Source organism: Magnolia sinica, chromosome 1 (genome assembly GCF_029962835.1).
Source record: "Magnolia sinica isolate HGM2019 chromosome 1, MsV1, whole genome shotgun sequence".
In the NCBI taxonomy this organism is placed as follows: domain Eukaryota; kingdom Viridiplantae; phylum Streptophyta; class Magnoliopsida; order Magnoliales; family Magnoliaceae; genus Magnolia; species Magnolia sinica.
The window spans coordinates 111,515,532-111,540,389 of record NC_080573.1 but is presented as its reverse complement, the minus strand read 5'-3'; the positions used below and the strand labels follow the sequence as shown (position 1 = coordinate 111,540,389).

The window sequence follows — 24,858 nt, the reverse complement described above, 5'->3', positions numbered from 1 at the left end:
TAATAACAATAATAACCAAAACTCAAAATCCTAGATCATCTAGGGTAGTGGGCCACGATCATGAGATCCAATGGTGGAATACCTATGATGATCGGGTCCACTCCAATGCTCCATAGCACGGCCCCCTAATTAAGAGGTCCTCCATAGATGTCGTTGTTGATCCAGATCGATAGTGGGGCCTTCCTTCTCCTTAAGTATGTGCGTAGGGTGGGGGGCGTGTGCGTGCGCATGATGTCCCCACCAATGATCCGTTTAGACATCTAACATCCATAAATATGATATCAATCCAATTAGATTCCAACAGCTGCAAGCTTGATTGCAATGGTAGGTTCAAGCATGTATGTGGTTCCATCAGACCATCAATGGCTGATTGGATGCCCACTGATTTTGTTGAATTCATCTTTTTTGCATTATAGATGCTTCATAGATTCACATTGACGACGATCATAAAATGGATAGTCAAATGAGAAGTGGTCAATGGTATGAATTCAACAAACAAATGCCCAATTATCACAGGTTAAAGTAATTTAATCAGTCTGGTTTAATGTCCCATCTATAGTAGGGCTGATGATGCGGGAGGTTTAAACTAATGTGTGTTGAAGTGCATGCATGTGGATGGTCATACTCTGTGCCAGCTTATCAAATAACTCTTTTGGAAGCCTAAAAAGGGTTGTGAACAACTGAAGTGGCTAATGGCCTTGGCTAGTGTTTTCTCTTACCCATTGATACAATGCAGGGGTATGGCCATCCATATGCATGCGTGACCTGCACACTTGGCATAGATGTACATGACCCAAACTATCTAGATGGTGGGTCCCACTGGAGATGGAACACTACCAAAATTTGATTGATTGGATAATTTTAACTTTGATTAGGGGACTGTTTTTTTTGTTTAATTTTTGACAGTTTTTTTTTTTTTTTCTTTTTCATTTTAAGCATCCATTATTCTTATGTCATCTGTTCATTGTGATTCATGAGTAATGAGCGATCTGCAATGGGTCTTGCTTTGAGGGTTTGGATGTGCAAAACAAATGCCAAATTTACAAAGATTGCATGGATCACATACTTTGCTAGAGTATGAAATAACTCCCTTTACCCTTACATAAGAATGTGGTGTTTTCCAAGGGTTCAAAATATCACTATCATTGTGTGTATCAGCGACCTGGGATACAAAAACATGGATTGATATCATCAATAATGTCACAGATATTGGGGAATGTATTGCTGTTTGAGGGAAACATTGGAGAAACATTAGGAAAAAGGTGGAATTTTTCAGTGAAACATTAGGAGATGTTAAAAATACATGATCAAACAGTTGGGACTCAAAATATTACTTAAAAGAACTATACAGAATAGGTTTCCATCGTATAGGGGCCCAAACTATGTGATGTTGGGCATAAGTATTTAACCGATAAAATATGGTTTTAATGCAGTAATTTAAAGCACCCCTAGGAAGAGATCCTCCAAACAATTTTTTATTTAAATTTTTATTTATTTATTATTATATGAAGTGTTGCAGGTAGTAATGCTGATATCGTAGAATATTATTGATAATATCGGTGATCTTATCGCATGTATCGACGATACCAGGTATTTATTTAAGAGGGCTATGACTGATATCTTGCAATATCGAAAATATCAGATGATATCAACAATATTATTGATAATATCGACTGATACAGTGTATTTTTTTTATATCACACCCTGTATCTATATTGCCGACCTGTGCTACAGATAATATTGGCCAATATCATCGAGAACCAGTGTTTTAAATAGCGAATAGCATGTAGCGTAGTGCTCACTCCTTTGAAGCATGAGACGTAAGCTACATAGTGCATAGCATAAGCTACACGCTACTAGATTTTTATTAATGGTTGAGCTTCGTTACACCAATTTCATGATATTCTGCACCAAATTATCCTGATTAATAATGAACCTTACCAAAATTGCATGATATTCGGTGCAACCAAATGCAACCTAAAGTAATAAGAAAGGACAGTGATTAAAGAGCAATGAAACTGATTTAATAATGTTACTTATATTATTTTACCAAGAGTACTGATAAGTGAAAACATTACTAATTTTTATTGAAAATAGAAAAATGTATGAAGTCATTGAAAACATTAATTGATTTTAACGTTTCAGTGAAAAGTAACTTGTTATGCAAGTTACATATCGTGTAGCATATAGTCTCTGTTGCGTGTAGCGTATGCAAATTATCATGTAGCATAGGCTACACACAACTTAAGCTATTTTCATGAGCTACGTAGCTTTAAGGCTAAGCTATGCTACATAGCAATAACGACTTAAGAGAATCAACCAAGTCTTTGAGTGGAGCTGACTGGACATCAAGTTGAGTTTTTTGGTTTTCAAATGGAAATACATTTACCTCCAAATACATTGAGGCAATATATCTTCCCTGGACCTTTGTAGCCAAGGTTTGAAACAATACTAACTGTTAAGATTTCTATTTATTTGGATTTCCAGCATGAAAAGAAAATTATGTCCTTGTAAAACATTGGATGATGTTCTCAAGTCAACAACACTTTGACTTTCTGATATTTTATTCGAGTGGGAATATGGATCATTGGCCCAATGCAAATGAAATTTCTGGTTACTTGGTAGGGTCAGCATGAAGAATCAATAGCACTCTGAAAGCTTTGGGACTAGTTTTTGTTTGTTCTTTTGTTCTTAAAGATGTGAAGACAGAGTAGCAAGAGTGATTTTTTGCTTATTTTGCAGGTTCTGCATTGCAATTGAGTCCTGTGCTACCAGGCACAGTTTTTGCAGATGCTTCAGAAGTTAGAAAACTAATAGAGTCTAAAGGATATTTTAAAGGGTCTTCTGATTCTCGGGCTTCTGGACTTGATAGTGTTATGGTTAGTGATCTTGCCATATGTGCTCTCGGTGGACTTGTCGATCATTTATCTAGGTTGATGGTAAGATTTCCATGTTTTTTCCTCTGGAACTCTCTGGTTTGCATTTTATTATGATTAAACTTGTCTACTTCAAAATCAGCTAGATGATGCATTACGTAATGGAGAAATTTTGCCTTATCAAGTGTATTCAAGCTGCCTAAGGATGGATGGCCAGACTCTTGTAAATCTTGAGATTTTCAGCAATAATGTTGATGGTGCTGCATCTGGTAGATGGCAATGACTCTTTAGTTTGGTTATGCACATTTTCTAAATTTGAGTTTTCTATTTTCGAATAAACTATTTACGTAGTTCTAGGTTTTCAGGTACACTATACAGACATCTTGATAGTTGTATCACTTCGGCTGGGAAGCGGCTTTTAAGAAACTGGATCTGCCATCCACTGAAGAATATTGGAGAAATCAATGATAGGCTTAATGTGGTAGAGGGATTAATGAAGCAGTCCGAAATAACATTCATCATAGCACAGTATCTACGGAGACTTCCTGATCTTGAAAGACTGCTGGGACGAGTTAAGGCCAGCGTTGGGTCCTCAGCTGTACTTTCATTGCCCTTAATTGGAGAAAAAGTATTGAAGCAGCAGGTATGTTTGATTCATTTGTTGTTGAGGTCCTTGTCTTTATATGTTTTGGCATTGGCTGATATTCTGGGCATTGCGAATTTGTGTGGTTCAAATTCCTTCAAGTTATTTATGTCTTTATATGGTATTCTGGGTTGAGTGATTCTTATGAACAATGTTTGTGGAATCGATAATATCAGCCTTTTTATTATCGATATCATCCGGGTCCGATACGAAACACCGAGGGAATTACCAAATTCCCCTGTATCACATGATATATCAATGATATGGCACATATCTAAGTGCTGGTGGGCAAGATGTTTTGTATCCTTTACAATACGGCTGTGACCGTTACACGATACGGTGGCGAAACAGGGTAGTTGGTTTTTTCGGACCGTATTAGCTGTTACGGGGCATAATGACCATTATTCCTATAATGGTCGGAAAACGATCATATTTTTTTTTTTTAAATCCATTTTTCTCCTTGATTTTTCACTTTTCTCATTCTAAAAACTTTCCTAGATCATTCTACTACAGATTTCAGCCACTTTTACTGTAGTTTTTTGGATTAAAACTGTAAGTTGGATGGTTTAATTTGACTACTTGTATGCCACATGTGCAATTTTCTAAGTGTGCTCATCATCCATAACTCTGCCATGGTATCAAATCTTTTCTCTTTTCTCATTTAGAACCTTTCCTTGTTAGTTTAGCACCACATAAAAAATGGGGCTGACTCTTCAATCGTACTCATGGCATAGTTGTACATAGACCTTCCAAATTGTTGACCCACCAATCTGATAGTCAGATAAATATAGAAGCCTAATTTCTGGTTTATCATACAATCTAAATTGGGAGACGTAATTTGGATTGTGTAATCTGAATTAGTTGCGTGATATTTGAATGAGATGGACTCATTCTGTCTATAACCGCTTCACATTTGTTAGAAAGTGCGTAATTTAGGACTCTTATGTAAAGGAAATTTATTATGTTTTCTTTTTTGGTAATGCTATGAGTTCTAAGGGTGCAATCACGTCTTTTGACATTTGCTGAAGTTCTATTGAAAATTTTCATCATTTTCCCAATGTTTCCCCACACATGATGATACATTCCCAATGCATGTGATATCCCTTGTGATGCCGATATGTCTGTATCCTAAGGGTGTGATGCATCAATACCAATACTGCAAACATTGCTTGTGAGTACTGGGGTTACTTGTGGTGATCTGCTCTTTTGTTGCTTGGCAAGGCATGGTTAGAGAATTGAGTATTTTTTGTTATACAAGTCGTGTGATCAGTTTCCTACTCCGGACCCTGGTAATGTGTGCAAGTTGTTGCTTGCTGGCCTTGGATCTTCTTAGGGGTGTACATCGAGTCGAACCAAGTCGAGCTGGCCTCAGCTCGACTCGGCTTGGCCACTAGCTGACCTCAGCTTGAACTTGGCTCGGCTTGGTCCTTGAGCCTGACTGGCCAGCTCGGCTCGGTTCGGTCAGCAGCTCGGGCCAGTTCGAGCCGAGTTCCCCTGTGCAGCATATCCACAAACACCTGGACTGCACCTTCAAAATCCCACTTTATTTAAAACCGAAGCAATGGTTTTACAGGTATTTTATCAAACACTTTCTAAGCAACATAAAAACCAAGAAAAAAGGGTTAAAAAAGGGTATTTGTTTCATGTACATACCTTCCTTGCCACCAGCTACACTTCATTGAGTCATTTCATCAAACACTTGGTGAGCAACATCAATAACAAAGTAACCGAGTCAACGAACTGGTTCGATCCGAGTTGAGTCGAGCTAGGGCCAGCTCGAACTCATTTTCGAGCTCAAAAAATCAGCTTGACCCGGCTCGAACTCAGCTTCGAACTGAGTCGAATTGAGCTTTTTCGAGTCGAGTCGAGCAAGCTAACTGAGCTAGCTCGGTTCGTGCACACCCCTAGATCTTCTACATAAAAAATTTATCTATACTTTCTAAAGTATTTTTGTATAAAATTTAAACAAGTTTGTGTTAGCATTCTATGAACAATGCCTTGAATGGTGGTAGTGTTCTTTTTATTCCTTCTCTGTTTTCACAAATGTAGGCTCACTGAAAGCTGTCTAACAATGCATGTTTTATCAGTTTATATGTCATAGTTGCATCAGAACACCTAAGGCCCCATCTCTAATTATTTGGGTGATGCATTAGAACTGTTATGCTGGTCCTTATTTATGAAATTTCCCACAATGATACATATATCCAAATTCCCATGTATGATAGTGGTATCATACAGTCCTGAAATATCTACGAAGATGGAAAGGCTTACTAAGATGAAGTTAGATTCTAGTTAAACACTAATTAATAAAAAGGAAGAGGGTCACCACATTAATCTTTCATCTAATAGTTAAATATGTAATTTTATGTTTCAGGTGAAAGCATTTGGCACTCTTGTTAAAGGGCTTCGGATTGGTATGGAATTGCTAGTAATTTTACAGAAAGAAGATTATGGAATCTCGTCACTATCAAAAGTTTTGAATCTTCCATTGCTTAGTGAGCTTGATGATGTTCTCACACAATTTGAAACTGCTGTGGATGATAGCTTCCCCCAATACCAGGTTTGCTACTACCAACCATTGTACTTTCAGATGTTTCGATATGCCAATTTTTTTATGAATTTCTCAAATTTTATTGAAAAGAAGGATATGATTCAAAAAGAGGTGCCAAAAACACAACACCAGACACCAAGGAACAAAGACCACAGGAAAAAGAAAAAACGGCAAGAACCTCGTGCATCCCACTCCCAAATCACACCTGACAGTCAATCAATAACTAATCCCTCAAGACTCATTCCTTAGAAGGAGTTCCTTTTTCCATTAGCAATTTAGAGAGCATGGGAGAGAGGAAACAAAAAAAGATTGAAGGAGAGAGAGAGAGAGAGAGAGAGAGAGAGGGGGGGGGGTGGGGGTGATGCTTTGGGTAGAAGAATTAGCAAGTTGATCTTTAGACTTTTGATGAGAAGTGAATTTCCTTACAGATGGCCTAGCTTAGAATGATGCAATGAGATCATCAACGAATTAGCACAAAAATAATGCTAGTCAATCACAAGCTTAATGAATTCAAATATTTAACCATGCTCAGGTTCAACGTTAAATCACCACCTGTTAGTTAGATCTTATAAAACATGATTAGATAGTGACAAGAACATCTTGTTTTGTTAAATGGTTTAAGAACTAGGGTTTTGGGAATTGGGGATTTTGGAAAAATTAGGGGATTTTGGGGAAATTAGGATTAGGGGTTTAGATGTGGGGTTTTTAGAGTGAGGGTTAGAAGAAAGGAAATTAGGTGAGAGAGGGAAAAAAGAAGACATAAAGAGGGAGGGTTGTCTCTACGACAGTCGTACGACTCTGTCCATATAGTCATACGGACAAACAAGTGCGTCCGTACAAGGGTGTGGTTAGGGTTGGGTTAACACTTGATGATGATGATGATGGATGAAGGGTTGTAGAAGAAGAAGAACGAAAGTTTAAAGAAGAAGAAAGAAGAAAAAGAAAGAAGAATGGGATGTAGAGATGGAGAAGAAGAAATACATTGAAGAAGATTAGTGGAATCACTCACCACTCCATTCACAGGAGGTTATGCTTCATCTCAAAGCAAGGAGAAAGAAGAATTTTATTTCATATGCTCCTTAATGGGGTATGGTGTGTATGTCCAAGCCTTGTATAGTCTCAAGAAAGACTTCTTACAAACAGATGCTCTCAGATAAAAAGTTTCACATAAAGATACTCAATAAAATAATTTTTTTGCCCAACTCCCTAAACTTAGCAAAAATATAAGCTAAACAAAAAATAATAATAATAATAACGAACATATAAACAACTAAATAAACTAAACTATTTCGTGGCCCCATCAATGCCATCTTTCAAAATGAAAATCAAGCTCTAACCCATTCTTTTGCTTGGGCCCAGAGCCTTATAGATAAAACATAATCAAGGGCCTCCCACTCCATGCAATCGTAAACTTTCTCCTTTTCTAATTTTAGAATGAATATGTGTTGGTCATTTATTCAAGTGTTAATCTAAAATTTTGTGAGTTATAGACATGGAGATATCTCTACCATGATTTTCTTCAAGAGGCATGAAGAATGTCTTATGATTATATCTTTGCATAGTAATAGAACTGGCTATTAGTTTTGTAATGGGCATTATTCCTTGAGTTAGATTGAGATGGAGAGAGAATAGGAGAAAAAGCAATAGAAAAGAGAGAAGGCTTTGGTGATTATGCCTCTAGCTTCTCCCCTTATTATCATTAGGGCTTTCATAATATATGTGAAGTACACAAGTACCTCCACTTAGTCCATAACCAAAGCCCATATGCTTAAACTCTATGTTAATACATACTTTAAGGACTAAACAAAAGGAATAATGAAATGAAACAATATAAACCATACTCTCCATGCGAAGTGGGTCACACTTGTGATCATTACCATCCCTCACAGTCCATTAACACTCTTAAAGGTGGGACATATATATCATGACTGTCTAGCTTGATTAAGAAATGATCCCAATGAGTGCAAACAAGAGCCTTAATGAACAAATATTGCCCAATTGATCTTGATATGTAATGAACGGCATGTAAATTTTTTGATAAAGCAACAAGAAACTCTTATGTGCTTAGTTCTCTCATGATAAATTGAATTATTGGCAATATGAGAAGTAGCTTGATTATCACAATATAGTTTTATGGGAACATAAACCATAAACTCAAACTCACTCATCAATGTCTTTAGCCAAATAAGCTCACACGTAGCATGAGCCATTGCCTTATACTATGCCTTTGCACTTAAATGGGCCACCACGCTTTGTAACTAGATTTTCTCCTACAAGGTTATAATAGCCCGTAGTAGATTGTCTATCAAATGGAGAACCAACCCAGTCTGCATCTAAATACCCTTCTACTTGAAGATGACCATTGTGCTTATATAGAATACTACGACGAGGAGGTTTCTTTAAGTATCTGAGTATACGAAACATGGCTTCCATATGAGGAATACGAGGAGCTTGCATAAATTGGTTGACCACGCTTACAATAAAAGTGATATCAGGTTATGTGATTGTTAAGTAAATCAATTTTCAAATGTGTCAAGGATAATTTCCTAGATCATTGATCAACTCTTCTTAATCCTCACTCAACATTTGATTTGGGCCCACATGAGTTTTAATTGGTTTGTCTCCCAAAAGATCAGGCTCGATCAGTAAATCCATCACATATTTGCATTAAGATGAACTAATGCCCACCTTAGATCTTGCTATTTTAGTAAAGGATGGCCCAAATCCTTTATATAAAAGTGTTGTTGCAAAAACGGCTTCAACTTGTCAAGCCCACACTATCACTGCCAGGGACAATGATACCATCCGCATACACTACTAACACAATGACACCCACCTCACATCGCCTCACAAAGACAAAGTGATTAGCCTGACTCTGTTTCATTCCATGTTAAAATGCCACTTTACTGAATTTGTCGAACCAAGCTCTCAGAGAATTCCCCATGAGCAACAAAGCTAGGTGGTTGCTCCTTATAGACTTCTTCAGTAAGATCACTATAAAGGAATACATTCTTCACATCAAGTTGGTCTAAGTGCCAGTCAAATTTGTGATGGCCAAAATGATTACCCACATAATTAAGCTTTGCCATTGGTGAAAATATCTCAGAATAGTCGATTCTTGGACTACGAATACCCTTTAGTGACCAACCGGATCTCTAAGCATTCCATTTGAGTCGTTAGGATTGTAACTAATTGTATACACCCATCGACTCCCAACCACATGTTTTTCAGAAAGTCAGTCAGTCAGAGTTCAAGTTTGATTGTCATGGAAAGCAACCATCATATCTTCTATAGCTTGTTTCCAACCATCATGACTAAATGCTTCTTAAAAAGAAGGGATTTTTACAAATTAGTACCTCATTAATACGCTATTTACATTATTTATCATGTTATTGTCAAATGGGTACCTTCTGTTAGTTTTCCTTTAACTTCCGTTATCATTTTTCCTATAATGATAAAAATGCCCACTAATGAGGTTGCGTTAAAAAAAAAAAAAAACGTAGGTAGATGTAATTATCAGAGGGTTTTTTATATATATATATACCGATTGGATTGGGAAGTGCTGTGTGGGCCCAAAATGATGTATGTGTTTTATCCATGCCGTCCATCCATTTTTCGAGATCATTTTATGGCATGAGCCCAAAAATGTGGCAAATCCAAATCTCAAGTAGACCACACCAAAAACAGTGGTGATTGAACTCCCACCATAAAAAATAAAATTTTAAAAAAAAAAAAAAAAAAAAAAAAAAACTTCTCGGGCCCACTGTAATGTTTATTTTCCATCCAACTTGTTGATTAAGTCGCACAGACTTGGATGAAGGGAAAACACGGGTACAACTTCATCTAAAACTTTTATGGTTCCCCCCAGGGAGTTTTTAATGGTGTTCATTGAATCACCCTGGTTTTTTTATGATGTGGTCCACCTAAGATCTGGATCTGTGTCATGTTAGGCTCATGCCCTAAAATGATCTTGAAAAATGGATGGATGACATAGATAAAACAAATACATCTTGGTCGGGCCTACAAAGAACGTTATGCAAACAACATTTAAGTTAAAGGCTCTCCTGCCACAGCAGGTTAGGGGAGCAATCGCGTGTGACCATATCTTTGTGCTTGGGTTGTGTGGGACCCATAGAGATATCCGTGACAAATCCACTTCATCCATCTGTTTTCAATAGACCGCAATAGGATAGGATTTTAAAAATCAGGCAGATCCAAAACTCATGTGGGCCATACCACATGGAACGGTGGGGATTGAACGCTTGGTAGTGACAGAAGTTTTGTATCGGGATGATATTTGTTCCTACAGTTTAATTTGAGTCATAATAATTCTATGAACAGTTTGGATGGCATATAAACATCATGGTTAGCTCTAGGAAGGTTTCAACGGTGGACATCGTGGTTCCCACTTTTTTTTTTTTTTTGGGTGTGGCCCTCTGTGCTTTGGATTTTCATGATTTTTTGAATCATGTCATATTGTGGTCTTTCAAAACAGATGGACGGAGTGGATTTGTCAAGGATATCTCCCGTGGACCCCACATAGCTCGGGCACAAAGATATCTTTGTGCCCATGGTCACAGGTAATTGCTCACGCATGTTAAAGCGTTTCCAAATTTAGTGTAGATCGTCTGGGTTGAAGGCATAGGCAATTTCCATGCCCTCGCTTCTCATTGGTACACATCGTTGTCGACGACACCATTATTGGGACTCGCATAAGCACACAGAGAGGAATCAACAAATTAATCACAATCGCACAAGCAAATCCAACCAGAGTACAATCCGAATTTTCATGGAAAAACCCTTGCGGGGAAAAACTACGGCACAAAGCGAGAATGCACTATGAAAAATGAAGTTACAAGAGATGAAAGCATAGCGATCAAAGCCCCAAGAGGAAAAGCCCTACCCTTTTTCTCTCCAAAACACTCTTAAACCCTTAAGCACGTCTTAGAGAACCCTAACCTTACCCTAATCCTGATTACACTCGATATATATACTACCACAACCGGAACATGAAACAAATCGCGCACTTACGCAGTTCTGCGCGCACCTTCAATGGGACTTGCAATGGCATCGATAGCCATCGAGGACCTGTCGATGACATCGAAACCACCTTCGATGCCATCAAGTAGCAACTACAAAATTGTCCAGCAATCAACTAGGATTTTTTCAGGTTTAATGGGATCGAGCATATGTCGATGGCATCAACATTTGCTCGATGGAATCAAGTGGTATGTCGATGTCATCGACAGACCCTGTTACAGATGGATTTAAGACATTAGACAACAATCTCCACCCTGTTGCTTCTCACACTCGTAGTCATCATCCCACATTGCATCCTATTTCTAATTTTGTCTCGTATGAGTCTATTACACCATCATATCGTGGGTTCTTGGCCGCCATTTCCTCTTTCACTATTCCTAAATCAGTGCTTGAGGCTCTTTCATTCCCTGCTTGGAAGCAAGCAATGGAAGCAGAAATGGTTGCTCTTCATAAAATGGCACTTAGGATCTTGTTCCATTACCTCCAAGTAAGAGTACAATTGGATGCAAGTGGGTGTTCTCCATAAACTATTGAGTCGATAGATATATTGAGCGTTATAAAGCTCGTCTGGTGGCTAAAGGCTACACACAAGATTTCGGGGCTGATTACAATGAAACCTTCTCACCCGTGGCAAAGTTGAATTTAGTTCGCTTGATTATTTCCTTGGTTGCCAGTCTTGATTGGCCTCTGTTCTGGTTGGATGTTAAGAATGCCTTTCTTCATGACGATATGGTAGAAGAAGTGTATATGGATCTGCCCTCCGGGTTTTTAGCTCAAGGGGGAGTTTGGGAAGGTGTGTAAGCTGAAAGGATTCTTTATGGCCTTAAGCAATCTCCCAGAGCTTAGTTTGCTAAATTTAGTGCTGCTATTCTCCTCTTTGGCTTTAGAAGATGTTAGACAGATCATAGTCTCCATTCATACTCGAGAAGAAGGCAGAACTATTACACTTGTCTACATGGAAGACATTGTTGTGGTCGGGGATGACTTGGGAGTTTATTGATCACGTTAAGCACAAGTTGAGTGAAGAATTTGAGATCAAAGATCTAGGTCTATTGCAATACTTTCTAGGGATTGAAATTGCTCGTTCATCTAAAGGCATCTTCATATCCCAAAGAAAGTATACTTTTGATCTGCTGAGTGAGACTGAGAAATTAGGTGCTCGTCTAGCTTTATCTCCTATGGACCAGAAGCACTCGTGGCATGCATCTGGAGGTGAGAGTATGACAGATCTGGGTATGTATCAGAGATTAGTTGGAAAATTGATCTACTTGACGATTACAAGACCGAACATTGCTCAAGCTGTAAGTATTGTCAGTCGATTCATGCACTCGCCAAAGGTGCCTCATTTGGATGTTGTACATTTCATATTAAGATAGCTGAAGTCATGTCCATGACGTGGTATTCTTTATATGAATCATGGACATGTTAATATTCCTGACCGGGCAGGATGCTCAATGGACAGAAAGTCTACTTCTGGCTATTGCACATTCGTTTGTGGCAACTTGGTTACATGGAGAAGTAAAAAACAAGTAGTCATATCTTGATCTAGTGCAGGAGTAGAGTATAGAGCTATGGCTCATGCGGCTTGTGAATTCTTGTAGCTGAGATCCATTATGATGGAACTGGGTTTCCCTATTACCTCAACTATTCCTCTATATTGTGACAATCAGGTTCCCATTCATATTGCGTCTGACTCAGTGTAATGCTCCGAATTTTCACGGCCAGAGTTTATACTCGTGTCCAAGAAAATCCGGTGTTAATAATGTATAAATTGGATGCCTTAAAAATCGCACCTTATTATTTTATTTTATTTTCATTTAGATCACATCCAAATACATTCATGAAGATAACATTCACAAGAATAAAATTGACTGGATTGATTATTTCATCAGAGTAAAGAAATTCAATAAATAATAAAATGCCTTCTCAATGGAAGTTTATTACATTAATCGAGTTCGCAGCGAAAGTATAAAACTAAATAATAAAACTATCTTCATATTCTTTCAATATAGTCTTTTATAGGGAGATGGTCCTCTAGGTCTTCAAGCTATACATTACCTGTATCATCTGTACGGTTGGGAGAGGGTCAATGCCCTACTCATAGTGATAGTCATCCTTTAAGATTAACAGTAATTCAAGAGATTCACAAAAGCAATGTAAAGGTTCTGATACATCCCGTACTCTACAACTACAAGAGGTATCAATATGCATAAACAATCTACATGAGATGTATGCCTAACAAAGTATATGCGGTTTATCACACTTAGCGATTGCCACAATGTGGAATACGATTATAGTTATCCAACTTGCCTCTCATCTCATACTACAGAGAGTCGCCGGGGTGTCCCACGTTTAACATGGATTTATGCAGTTATCCCAAGACGAACACAACACATGACCGGGTGAATCACGCAACCCGGATTAGAGCGACTAATTGCGACATCCAACCCCCATAAAGAAAAGAATTGATGTAACACGTATATATAACAGTTTACATACACCAACTGGTGCACCATCACCCATGAAATATGGAATTACGTGTCGCCCCAGGGCCGCTACCGAAAACGCATTACGTCCACAATATTTTTCGATCGCTAGAAGAGGAATTCCCAACATAGTACTTGCACTTATAGAGAATATAAACTGAATCACGGAGGTTCTTGAATATCAAGACACATGCCTAAGCCTTAAAGATAAATAGCACAGGCCAATATAGACAAGAGTGACAATGGTCAACTCAAACGGTGGCAATGGCCAACATAGCAAATTGAAGAGCGACAATGGCCGGTTCTTTAATAAGGAGAGTGGCAATGGCCAACTTAATAAATAGAAGAGCGGCAACGGCCGATTCTTTAATAATGAGAGTGATAATGGCCAACTCAATAAATAGAAGAGCGGCAATAGCCGATTTTTTAATAAGGAGAGTGGCAATGGCCAACTCAATAAATAGAAGAACGGCAATGGCCGATTCATTAATAAGGAGAGTGGCAATGACCAACTCAATAAAGAGACGAGTGGCAGGGCCAACTCAAATATATTTGATAGGGCAAGGGCCGATTCATTAATAAGGAGAGTGGCAATGACCAACTCAATAAAGAGACGAGTGGCAGGGCGAACTCAAATATATTTGATAGGGCAACGGCAAGGCTTGTATCCATGGCTCTACATTAATTTAGAAAGATCACTTATAAGCAATATTATATTATAATATCAAATGGCAAATAATTGATAGTAAACATATAATTGCAGGAAGAATTCAAAGTAACACGAAGGCATGTTAAGGCAAGGTAGAAATAACAGGATGACATGTAAGGGCAAAGTAAATATAATAACTTAAATTAATGTAAGCCTAAAGGATAAAACCCTCACCTCAAGCTCGACTCAAATCTAGCCCTTACTCAGTCCAGGACCAGCGAGTTGACTCGAAACCCAACTCTCTCTTTTCTTTTTCTTCCTCTTTTCTTTTCTTTCCCCTTTCTTTTTCTTTCTTTTCCTTTCTCTTTCTCTTTCTCTTTCTTTCCCTTTTCTTTTCCTTTCTTTTTCTCCTTCTCTCTTTTCTTGTTACTGCTACTCGGCTAGAATTTCCTTCCTCTCCCTCTCTCTCTCTTTCTTCTTTGTTGTACTTTCAAGGTGGTGGAGTGGGTGTTTTTATAGGGCGTGGGAGCCACTAGATTAACTGTAACTTTTATGCCGACTTGTTTACGTAGCAAGGGAGAATCGGGAGACTACCTTACGCACCTCCCTATTCACATGCTAGAAAACGGTGCGGGAGTTTTTGATTTTCCCATCTTCCCTTATGATTTTGTTGTAGGCTCGGTCGGTTAATGGCTTGAACGTCTCAGATCGGTTTGTTGTTGTCGGTTGGCCCACCAGATCGATGGCCCGGATGCGGAGACGTGATACATGCGGAAGTTGTTTTCGCAAGAAATGGCAGGCTTGTGTGAAGCCTGCGTGGAAGATGGATGAATGCCGAGTTTCCATCCCCTTTCCGTCTCTTCTTCTTGTCAGGGAGTGGTCGGAATTCTAGCACCTAGGGTTTGGGGTTTGGACGACTCAGATCTCATTGAGCTATCCAATTCGGGAGTTTGGTGGTGTGATTTCCGCTAGCCATGTTTTCTCTGAACGTTGTTACCGCAAACAGGGTATCGATTTTGGGTCCGGCTGGATCATGTGGGATCTACATACGGTGTGCCTTTGGGAAATCCACACCCTTCATGAGTTTCCTCGCCTCGTGTTTACCCATGGGCCTGAATTTGGGGTGGATCCATTGATCGGGTGGCCCACATATGGATCATGGAGATTGGGGTAAAACTCCTTGTTTTACCCTATTCTTGGTTGCCACTGTTACAATATGCGGAAGAATGCTATTCAGTTTGGATTGTCCGGGATAGGCGGGGTCCATTACAATCAGTTTTCATACAATCCACTCCATCAATTTCACAGGGTTGTTTTAGGTTATGGGCCAAAAGATGGAGTGGATCCGAGTTCTGAGTGGGCCACACCATTAATCAACGTGGGTTTTAGGTTCACTGTTGAACCAAGCCATTATGGGGAGTTACGTGCATGGCAGTGATTGCACTTAACTTCTTGATTTTGTGAATGGTTAGGTAAAGGTGGGGTCCAATGTGATGTTTGGTGAGAAATCCACTCCATTCATCACGTTTACAAGGTTATGTTTGGCCATGGGCTCAAATATGGGACACATCTAAGTCCTAGGTGGGCCACACGTTGTAACCATGTATTGGTGGTAATTCACCTGAAAGGAAACTTCCGTAAACAGATTGGTTAAGAGCTATACATGAGAATGGGCTTTTAATTACAATCTTACTCCTTTCTCTAGTCCAGACTTCTGTCGTCCGTATCTTGCAACTTCACCCTCTAAACAAAGTGCAGTTTGACAGGTGAACGTTATTTTACACGCCCTCTCAACTGGTTAAATTTGGGCCCTGATCTATCAAGGATGACCAAGATGCTCATTTAGTGGCTAACACACCCTGTAATTCAAAATAACATATGTACACTTCTAATTGACAAGTTACCCAGTAGTTTGGACCTAAACCTTAAGATCTTCATGATGATCGGTTTACCGTGATGTTCGTGTGGTTTGTTTGGCGGATCTAAACATGACGGATGGTCAGATGACTTGCTAAAAATATGGGAACTTGATTGTTAGCACTCCAACCATGTATGTAGGTGGATGTACGGTTAGTTTCGTAAATGGATGGACATAAAGCGGGTTTCTAGAGTGATTAGGGGTAGGAGATGTATACCGTTAGATTCGAGTGATTTGTTCACATGTGTAAGTTCTTTAGATTATAATTCTGATGGTGGGTTAAGCATATTCATATGGGGTGAATAAGATGAACGAATCATAATATTGATCTGATAAGTGGATGGACGGATGTAGAGGTCAAGTAGCTAGTTTACCATGATCTAACGGTTGAAATTCGACATGTACGGTTAATTTGTGATAATTAGGCATGGTTTAAAATTTCTCATCAAGCAGATCATGGGAACCATAAAATCTAGAATTCAGGGGTCTAGGTTAATGACATTTTTGTAATTATTATTGATATAAAAGTTTTGTGAAATCTAATGGTTCTGAATGGTTATATGTTCATTTCTAAACAATTCTTACAAAAGAACTTACATCTAAATCATTATAGATAAAGAGTTATTCACTGATTTAGTCAAAGGAAGGTACATATATCAAATCACATAATCAACGGTCAGATGACTTGATTTATGAATGAGGATCATTCTTAACGGTCAGATTTATGTTGGAGAATAGATGTAGGGTTAGGATAGCTAAATTGATATTGTACATAAGTACATATTAAGTTAAATTTTCATGGTAACACTTGAGAACTTTCAATACTTGAGTATTGAAAAGTTTAGGGTGTTACAATCTACCCCCCTTAAACAAAATTTTGCCCCCGAAATTTAATTACTTCTATTTATATCGATTCATTGTGTTTAAGTTTTTATTGTATTCTTCATGAGATAGATATATGTGCCTAGGCTTGCTTTTACTTGGCTACCTAAAATTGGGACGCTACACTCAGTCTTTCTTGAGCGGACTAAACACATTGAGGTTGATATACATTTCATTCGAGAGAAGGTATCCTCTAGATTACTAGTTACTACATTTGTCAAATCTACGGAACAACTGGCAGGCATGTTTACAAAGGTTCTCAACTCTCCCATGTTACAAGAAATCTCTGGCAAGTTGGGTATGACAGACATTCATACACTTGAGGGGGAGTGTTGGAATATTAAGTTAGTAGGGTCATTTCTGTAAATATGATATTAGTGGGCTTATTTGCAAATATTGTATAAAGTGGATTGTTATGATGTACTAAAAAGAAACCCTACATATATATTGAATCAGAAAATAGAGAGATCCCACGTTTTCTCTCTTTTTCCAAACCCTCTCTCTCGCATTTTTCTCTCATCTCTCTCACATTCCTCGTCTTTGGTTTTTTCATGCTTCATGGTGTACACATGTACATGCATGGATGTTTGGATAGCTGAATGAACGGATCGATGCATGCATGTATCCTTTATACATGCGTGGATGGATGGATAGATACATGGTTGGATGGGTAGTTGAGTACACATATGGACAGATGGGTGAGTTGAATGGATGGTTTGGTTTACATGGGCTGTGCACACGTTATTTCAAGGGACTATTTTGAGGGATTCACATGTGAACTAGTGTACAGATTTGAAGTGCAATTCAATGGTCACAAGTGGACAGATTTAGGGCAGTGGTCAACAATCTTAGGTGGATAGTTTTCGTTCACTAATCAACGGTTACAATTGGGTAGGTTTTAGGTCCAAATGAATGGTCAATGTTGGACAGGTTCAACACCCAATCTAATGGTCCGAATTGGACAGATTTGATGCACAAGTTAACAGCCATGAGTGGACAGATTCGGTTCACAAATCAACAGTCAAAAGTGAATTGGGCTGATTTAAGATGTAAGCTACCGGTCATACTTGGGCAGGTTTTTGACACCATTCGATGACTGAGATTGGGCTGATTTGGTATGCCGGTTAATGGTCAAGGTTGGATGGGTTTAATGTATAAATCAATCGACGAATGGTTGGTTGTGTGCGCAATGTGTATTGTGCATGGTTGATTACACACTCATGTGTGTGTGTGTGTGTGTGTGTGTAAGAAACAAAATGTCGATCAATCAGATGAAGATGAACTTGGAGTATTTACTCTAACCTGCATGCTGAACACAGGTAAATGCATTTGTAGTAGATGAAACTTCACTACCACCAAGATTTGGAGCTCGCACAAGTTCATACTTAGGACGAAGACTAGAAAGAAATTTGGTGATGCAAAATTCCTCTTACTGCCTTCTTATGGTCTCATAATCAGTTGACAGGGGTTGGTATACATTCAGTTCTTCCTACATACCCCGCAACACCGAATAATACTCACCTACACTCTTATCCCCTCATTGAAGTGCAAAGATGTTTTGAAGTAACTAGTTTATATGAGTCAAATTCTTCTCACCCAGATACATCTCTTTTAAATTTTCTCAAACTTCTCTTACCATTTCAGAAAAAATAACATTTGCACTAATATATGATAGTGGGATACAAGAAAGTGAAAGAAAAGGAAACACTATATTGGATCTGTTTCAGTTCTAATACAATGTTCCTTGAGTTAGAGTCAGATTGAGAAGGAGAAAGAGAGAATATGAGAAGAAGCAAGAGAAAAGAGAGAGAAGGCTTACGAGGTTGTGAAGCCCCTAGCCTCTCCTCTATTATCATTAGGGCTTTCATAATATATGTGAAAGTATCTTTCAAAATATGCATGTGTGCATGCATGTTTGTTTGTTTGTTTTTAGATTAAGATATTTGGCTAAACAAATGACAATTATTTAAGAACAAGTCCCCTCAATTGTGGAATGCACAAACTTTCCATAACACAACATTTAATTGAGTAAAATGCTTTGTTCGTTAGTTGAAGTGAGGCAATGCTATGGCAGATTCAGTTTGAATTGTTTTGTTTGCTAGTTGAAGTGAGGCAATGCTGCGTGAATCAGTGACCAAACCTCATTTAGGACCTTTTGTTATTTATCTTCAGCACCTAATTCGTTTGTGACAGCCACACTCCTTGCTAGATATTCTCAATCTGAAGTTGTAAGACCTATTGGCATCTTTCTTTATAGCAGTCCCATCCTTGCAAGAAACTCAAAGAGTCTAACAGAAATCATGATACATGAATGGCCTTCGATATCTCGTGGAGTTTAAGACATCAATGGTCTTCCAGGATCTCATAGTTTATAGTGATTTTTATGGGAAAATTCCTCATCAATCCCAAATTTACCAAAGAATTCCCCCACAAATAAAAATACTTGGGCAGTGCTTTTTGGGGCCCGTGTCATGTTTATGACATCTAACCTGTCAAAAATATGCAATCAACTATGATAATGACACGAACCAAAAAATCTTTTTGATTGAATCACCTGATGGCCTGCACATGCATTCTGAAAATCATGCTAGATTACAGCTTTTGGATGGGTTGGATGTCATACAATATCACGTGGGCCCCACATTTCTCCACTTTACCACTTTCTAAAGAAAAAAGTACGGTGGGCATTATGGTAATTTCACTGCTCAAAAGCACTTCCCTGCATGTCTATTTGTAGAGGCATTATTTGGTAAAATCCTAATTTCTGAGGAATTATGCAGTCAAAATCCCTAGTTTATAATTTGTGCAATAAATTGCTATGGTTTTGTATTGTGGAGTTGAGTGGATGTGATGTAGGGGATATTTAGCTAATAATAGTGTGTATAGTCTGCAAATTGATTATTGTTCGTAAAATAATTACACCAAATTTTCTTGTTTGTGAAAGCTTTGTCTATTGTCTTCTTTTTTTTCTTTATCATTATTACTATTTTTTTCCATTTTGCCTTCTTCAGCTTCTCAAAATTGCAGTTCCATGTGCTCTCAGTCTATAATACTCTTGCTTTACTTCTTTGCACAAGGTGACTACACAAATACCAGTTCATTACTTACCACTGATTCACATCTGCTTCCAGGAGCATGATATAAAAGATTCAGATGCTGAAACACTATCCATTCTTGTTGAGTTGTTTGTCGAAAAAAGTTCTCAATGGACTCAAATCATCCATGCCCTCAGCCGTGTTGATGTGCTACGATCTTTTGCAGTCATTGCAAATTCTTCTCGTGGGTGTATGTGCAGGCCTGTTCTCGTGCCTCCTAATTCCACTTCCGTGCTTTCAATCCAAGAAACTGGAGGATCGATACTTAAGGTCAAGGGCCTATGGCATCCATATGCTATTGGAGAGAATGGGGGCGATCCTGTCCCAAATGACATATATCTTGGTGAAGGTACAGCAGGCTACTGCCCTCGAACGTTGCTGCTGACTGGACCAAATATGGGTGGAAAATCAACCCTTCTGCGTGCAACATGTCTGGCTGTTATTATGGCCCAGGTTTGTGCTAATGTTTATAACTGGGCAAATTGGATTATTCACATGTAACATCCATAAGTAGTGTGAAGTTTCTGAAGATTGTGATTTGATCCTCTTTCTAATCTTTGTTTGTAGTTGGGCTGTTATGTTCCTTGTGAAATGTGTGTTCTATCACCTGTGGATATTGTCTTCACAAGGCTTGGTGCAACTGATCGAATCATGACGGGCGAGAGTGAGTTCTACCTTATGGATCAATGGTTTATTGAACTATTTGTCATGTGGATTATTTTGAGCTTAGTCCTACTTGATATAGTATTAGGAAAGGAGAATAAGAGAGAGAAAAGGGAGTCGTATGATCAGCCAGTTTGGTTGTTTCCACATTTAAAGATAATTCATTTACTAATAATAGCTATTTACTATCTAATCACATATTCACAATGTAATTGCAATCATTCACAGCTCATAGTGATATGTGCAACCCTTATCCAAAATCTGTGTAATTCTCCATGTTCACCTTAATTACATGTCCTGCACATGTAGGAGACAAGTATCTCTTTCTACACTATGGAGGTTTGCTAATTCCACAGACATTTAGAAGGCAGCCGATCTAGGGAGGGAGGCGTTTATGATGTTATTCAGATATCAACAGGCCAAAAGTACCAACCTAACATTTAATGTGAGTTTCCTTTGTAGGTACCTTTTTTATTGAATGCTCGGAAACAGCATCAATTCTTCAAAATGCCACTCAAGATTCTCTAGTTCTGCTTGATGAACTCGGCCGAGGAACAAGCACATTTGATGGATATGCAATTGCCTATGCAGTGAGTGTTTTACCTCTTCTAGCATTGCTTCTTTGTCTATGTTCTAGTGATTTTTCTCCAAGATGGCTATGTAAATTAGATAGCATGGAAGTTGTTAACCTTTTTACCATGTGACGGTATCAATCTTTAACTTTAGATTTCTCTTTTTCCTAGGACTCCTAGAAATTGATTTGTCTTGCCCATTGACGTTTTTGTAAGGATTTTCAGGTAGTTGAAAATAAAGGAAGAATATTTACTGGACCACCTTCAGGAAGTTAAATATATGGATGCCACTGTCCAATATGGTGAAGTTGGGAAACCTAAATTGGCAGTATGAGCATATAGGATGTTTTTGTGTGTGTGTGTGTGTGCAAGCTCGCGCGTGCATGTGTTATGCATCTATATCTATCATCATCATCTAAGCCTTGTTCCAACCAACTGGGGTCAGCTTCATGAATCCTTTTCTGTGATGCCATTCTATCAAGGGCCATAACTTCAGTTAGATGCATATGCATGCATGCATTATGTATGTGCGTATGTTCTGTATGTATGGTACATGTGTGTGTACATGCATGTATGCACTAATGAATGCATGTTTAAGGGTGTGTTTAGCATGTGTTTAATGCTATCAAAGAGCTTAAAGTCAATTAAAATCACTAGATTTTCCGACACGAGGTCGGATTTAGTAGTCCACACAAATTATATTCACCGCAGACTATTGTCCCACATTGGCTGCTGAAATGAAGTGTCACAAAAACACACCATGCCCCACCACTTTTCAGTTGTACACCAATTTCTTTAGCTAGTGATTGTGTAAAGACAGCAAATCTCATGGACGTACCCCTTAATTACTATGTACTAACATCTGAGGTGGTGCCGAAGCATCCCAATCCAACAACATGAAGAAATTATGCCAATTATCACAATAGGCCCATTCATCCATTCAGAAAAGAGGACCAGTTTGGAGTATACTTAAATAGGGGACCTCCTATCTTTTTCCAACCAGAAGACTGCCTTGTTGCTGCATTTCTTTCTATGTCCTTATTAATCAAAGAAAATAACAAATTCACTATTGTGGTTTGAGGTTTCAGTCAGACACCAGATTGTGGAAAAAAAAAAAAGAAGCTTTCCAGATAATCGTGGTTTTACAGGCCTTAAAATACCACATCAGCTTTTGCTTATCAGAAAGGAAAGTCCTTCAAATTTTGAGATGATGGAATGTTCACTTTTTGATGAAATTTCCTTAGTTATTGATTTTGTAGGGACTTTTCCGCAAATTGTCAAGATAGCTGATGTGGTGGCACTGGGCCTGCAAGATCAGGATTATTTTACAATCTCAATTTTCAGAGATCCACTGCCTGTCAGAGATTTAACATTTTCCAAATAATGTTCTAATTGTAGAGAAGTCTCTGGGGTATGTGATCTTTCTTGCACGCTTTTGCTCCAAATAATTTTATATTCTATTTTCCAGGTATTCCGCCATCTCATCGAAAAAGTCCAATGCCGTCTTCTGTTCGCCACTCACTATCACCCCCTCACAAAGGAGTTTGCTTCTCACCCTCATGTGAGCCTTCAACATATGGCCTGTGCTTTCAATCAGAGAAATGGAAGCTCCTCTATGGGCAACCAGGAGCTGGTTTTCCTCTACAAGCTCACTTCAGGAGCATGTCCAGAGAGCTATGGGCTGCAAGTTGCACTCATGGCCGGGATCCCGAAGTGGGTGGTTGAAGCTGCATCAAAAGCTAGTGGAGCAATGAGAAGGTCTATTGGAGAGAATTTCAAGTCGAGTGAAGGGAGGTCGGAGTTTTCAACTCTCCACGAGGAATGGCTGAAGACTATATTGGCCGTTTCTAGGATCAACGGATGCGATCTGGACGAGGATGATTCCGATACGCTGCTTCTCTTGTGGCATGAGCTGAAGAACTGTTACAGATTACTCAAGGGAAAGGAATAGAGCGTCATATCCATACTTGCAGTGTAAAATGATGAAAAATAGTTTTCTTTTGGGTAAGGGGGAAGTAAGCTGTTATCCTTGCCCAGTATCTACCTACGCTGTAAAGAAGCTATAGTTTTGAAATGAATAGATGCTGTTTGGTCTTCAGCAGTTGGGGAGTCTGTTAATTGGAATTCGAACCTTTGGTTTCTGTTAAAGGACAGTGTCTTAGGAGGTTTCTGAATTCAGTGCCTGATTGGGTGATACTTAAAAAATGAGTTCACCTCACTTCAGTTACTAGTCAAAAACTCGACTCGACTTGATATCTAGCCCGGTTGGTCAACTCAAAGACTCAACCAAGTCTTCAATTGACTCAGCCTGATATTTAATAATAAATTTTATAGCATCTAGTTGGGGGAGAATTTTCAAGATTTTCAGAAAATGGAAATAAAAAGTAAAATAAATACCTATTATAAAATGCAAATGCACTGCCTAGTTCATTGGTAACATGTTCTGCCAATTCCGGTTCCTCTTTAAGTAACTCAACTTTTTTTTGTAATAATTGTCAGTTGACTCAGCCGAACCCTGTGGAGTCATGTAGATTTGAGCTGACTTGATGAGTCTTGACCGAGTCAGACTCACCATCGAGTTTCCAAGGGACTTGGCTCAAAGCTTTGTGGAGTTGAGTTGATTCGGATGAGTTCCATTTCGAGTTTATGAGTTTTAGAACTATAGTTAAATGTAATGATGTATTATAGATTTTTTGAGATTAAAAATAATCTTGATAATCAATAAATCATATAAAATATGATCTCAAATGCATAATTAGTATTTAGTAAAAATGAGATTAGCTCCTTTTGAAGTGGCACCCAAACAGGTCCTCAGGTAAATAAAAAATAAAAAATAAAAAATAAAAAAAATTGTTTTAAAAGCTTATCCTGCGAGGGTCTTGCAGCTTTGGTCATCAGGAAGGCTTCTTTATTGATTTGACTATATCAAGAGATGGCAGGTTGGGCAAATGCTAACCACTGGATTTAAGCACCGAATATAGACCTTGGTCAACGTCTCTTCAGACAGGGCATTTGTTTCCTCAAATCTAGTAAGTTTAGGTTATTCGGTAGATTGACCTGAGTGATTTGGGGATATGGCCACATCCATGATGGGGCCACCATGATCAGCAGAGCAAATCTTATGTCTATTTGTTTTCTGCAGACAACATTAATATGATATCTAGTGACCATATTTACTTTATTTTGTTTTCTTGAATGCGTATCAGAGCTAGCTCTATTGTTGGTCAATGACATAATGAAGAGGCAACATAGGTATAATGGGTGGAAGATCCAGCCGTTGATCTGCTAGATGAGGAGATGCAATGCTGCAAATGCAAGTAGAAGAATTAACCCGATCTGCTATCCCAAGCAAAGAGCTGAATGGATGCGGTGATGACTTGCAAGAGCATGTTCAATCTACAAGTATCATGAATGAAAAAATTATGTTATTTTGACCATCTCTTTACAAGATTTCATCAAACAAGCCTCCACAAATCAGAGGTT

The 24,858-nt window shown here is 38.5% G+C and overlaps 1 protein-coding gene across 1 annotated transcript in view; it reads left to right on the top strand.

The window, feature by feature from the left end:
* Positions 1 to 23,473, top strand: part of LOC131254134 (DNA mismatch repair protein MSH7) — a 95,262-nt gene extending 71,789 nt beyond the window's left edge. Inside the window, exons 10-17 of the mRNA XM_058255141.1 lie at positions 2,743 to 2,939; positions 3,019 to 3,145; positions 3,242 to 3,519; positions 5,894 to 6,079; positions 20,177 to 20,593; positions 20,708 to 20,804; positions 21,266 to 21,393; positions 22,844 to 23,473. Coding sequence (XP_058111124.1) covers positions 2,743 to 2,939; positions 3,019 to 3,145; positions 3,242 to 3,519; positions 5,894 to 6,079; positions 20,177 to 20,593; positions 20,708 to 20,804; positions 21,266 to 21,393; positions 22,844 to 23,326 — 1,913 coding nt within the window. The 3' untranslated portion in view covers positions 23,327 to 23,473. The remainder of the gene's footprint in view (positions 1 to 2,742; positions 2,940 to 3,018; positions 3,146 to 3,241; positions 3,520 to 5,893; positions 6,080 to 20,176; positions 20,594 to 20,707; positions 20,805 to 21,265; positions 21,394 to 22,843) is intronic.
* The last annotated feature ends 1,385 nt before the right edge of the window (positions 23,474 to 24,858 follow it).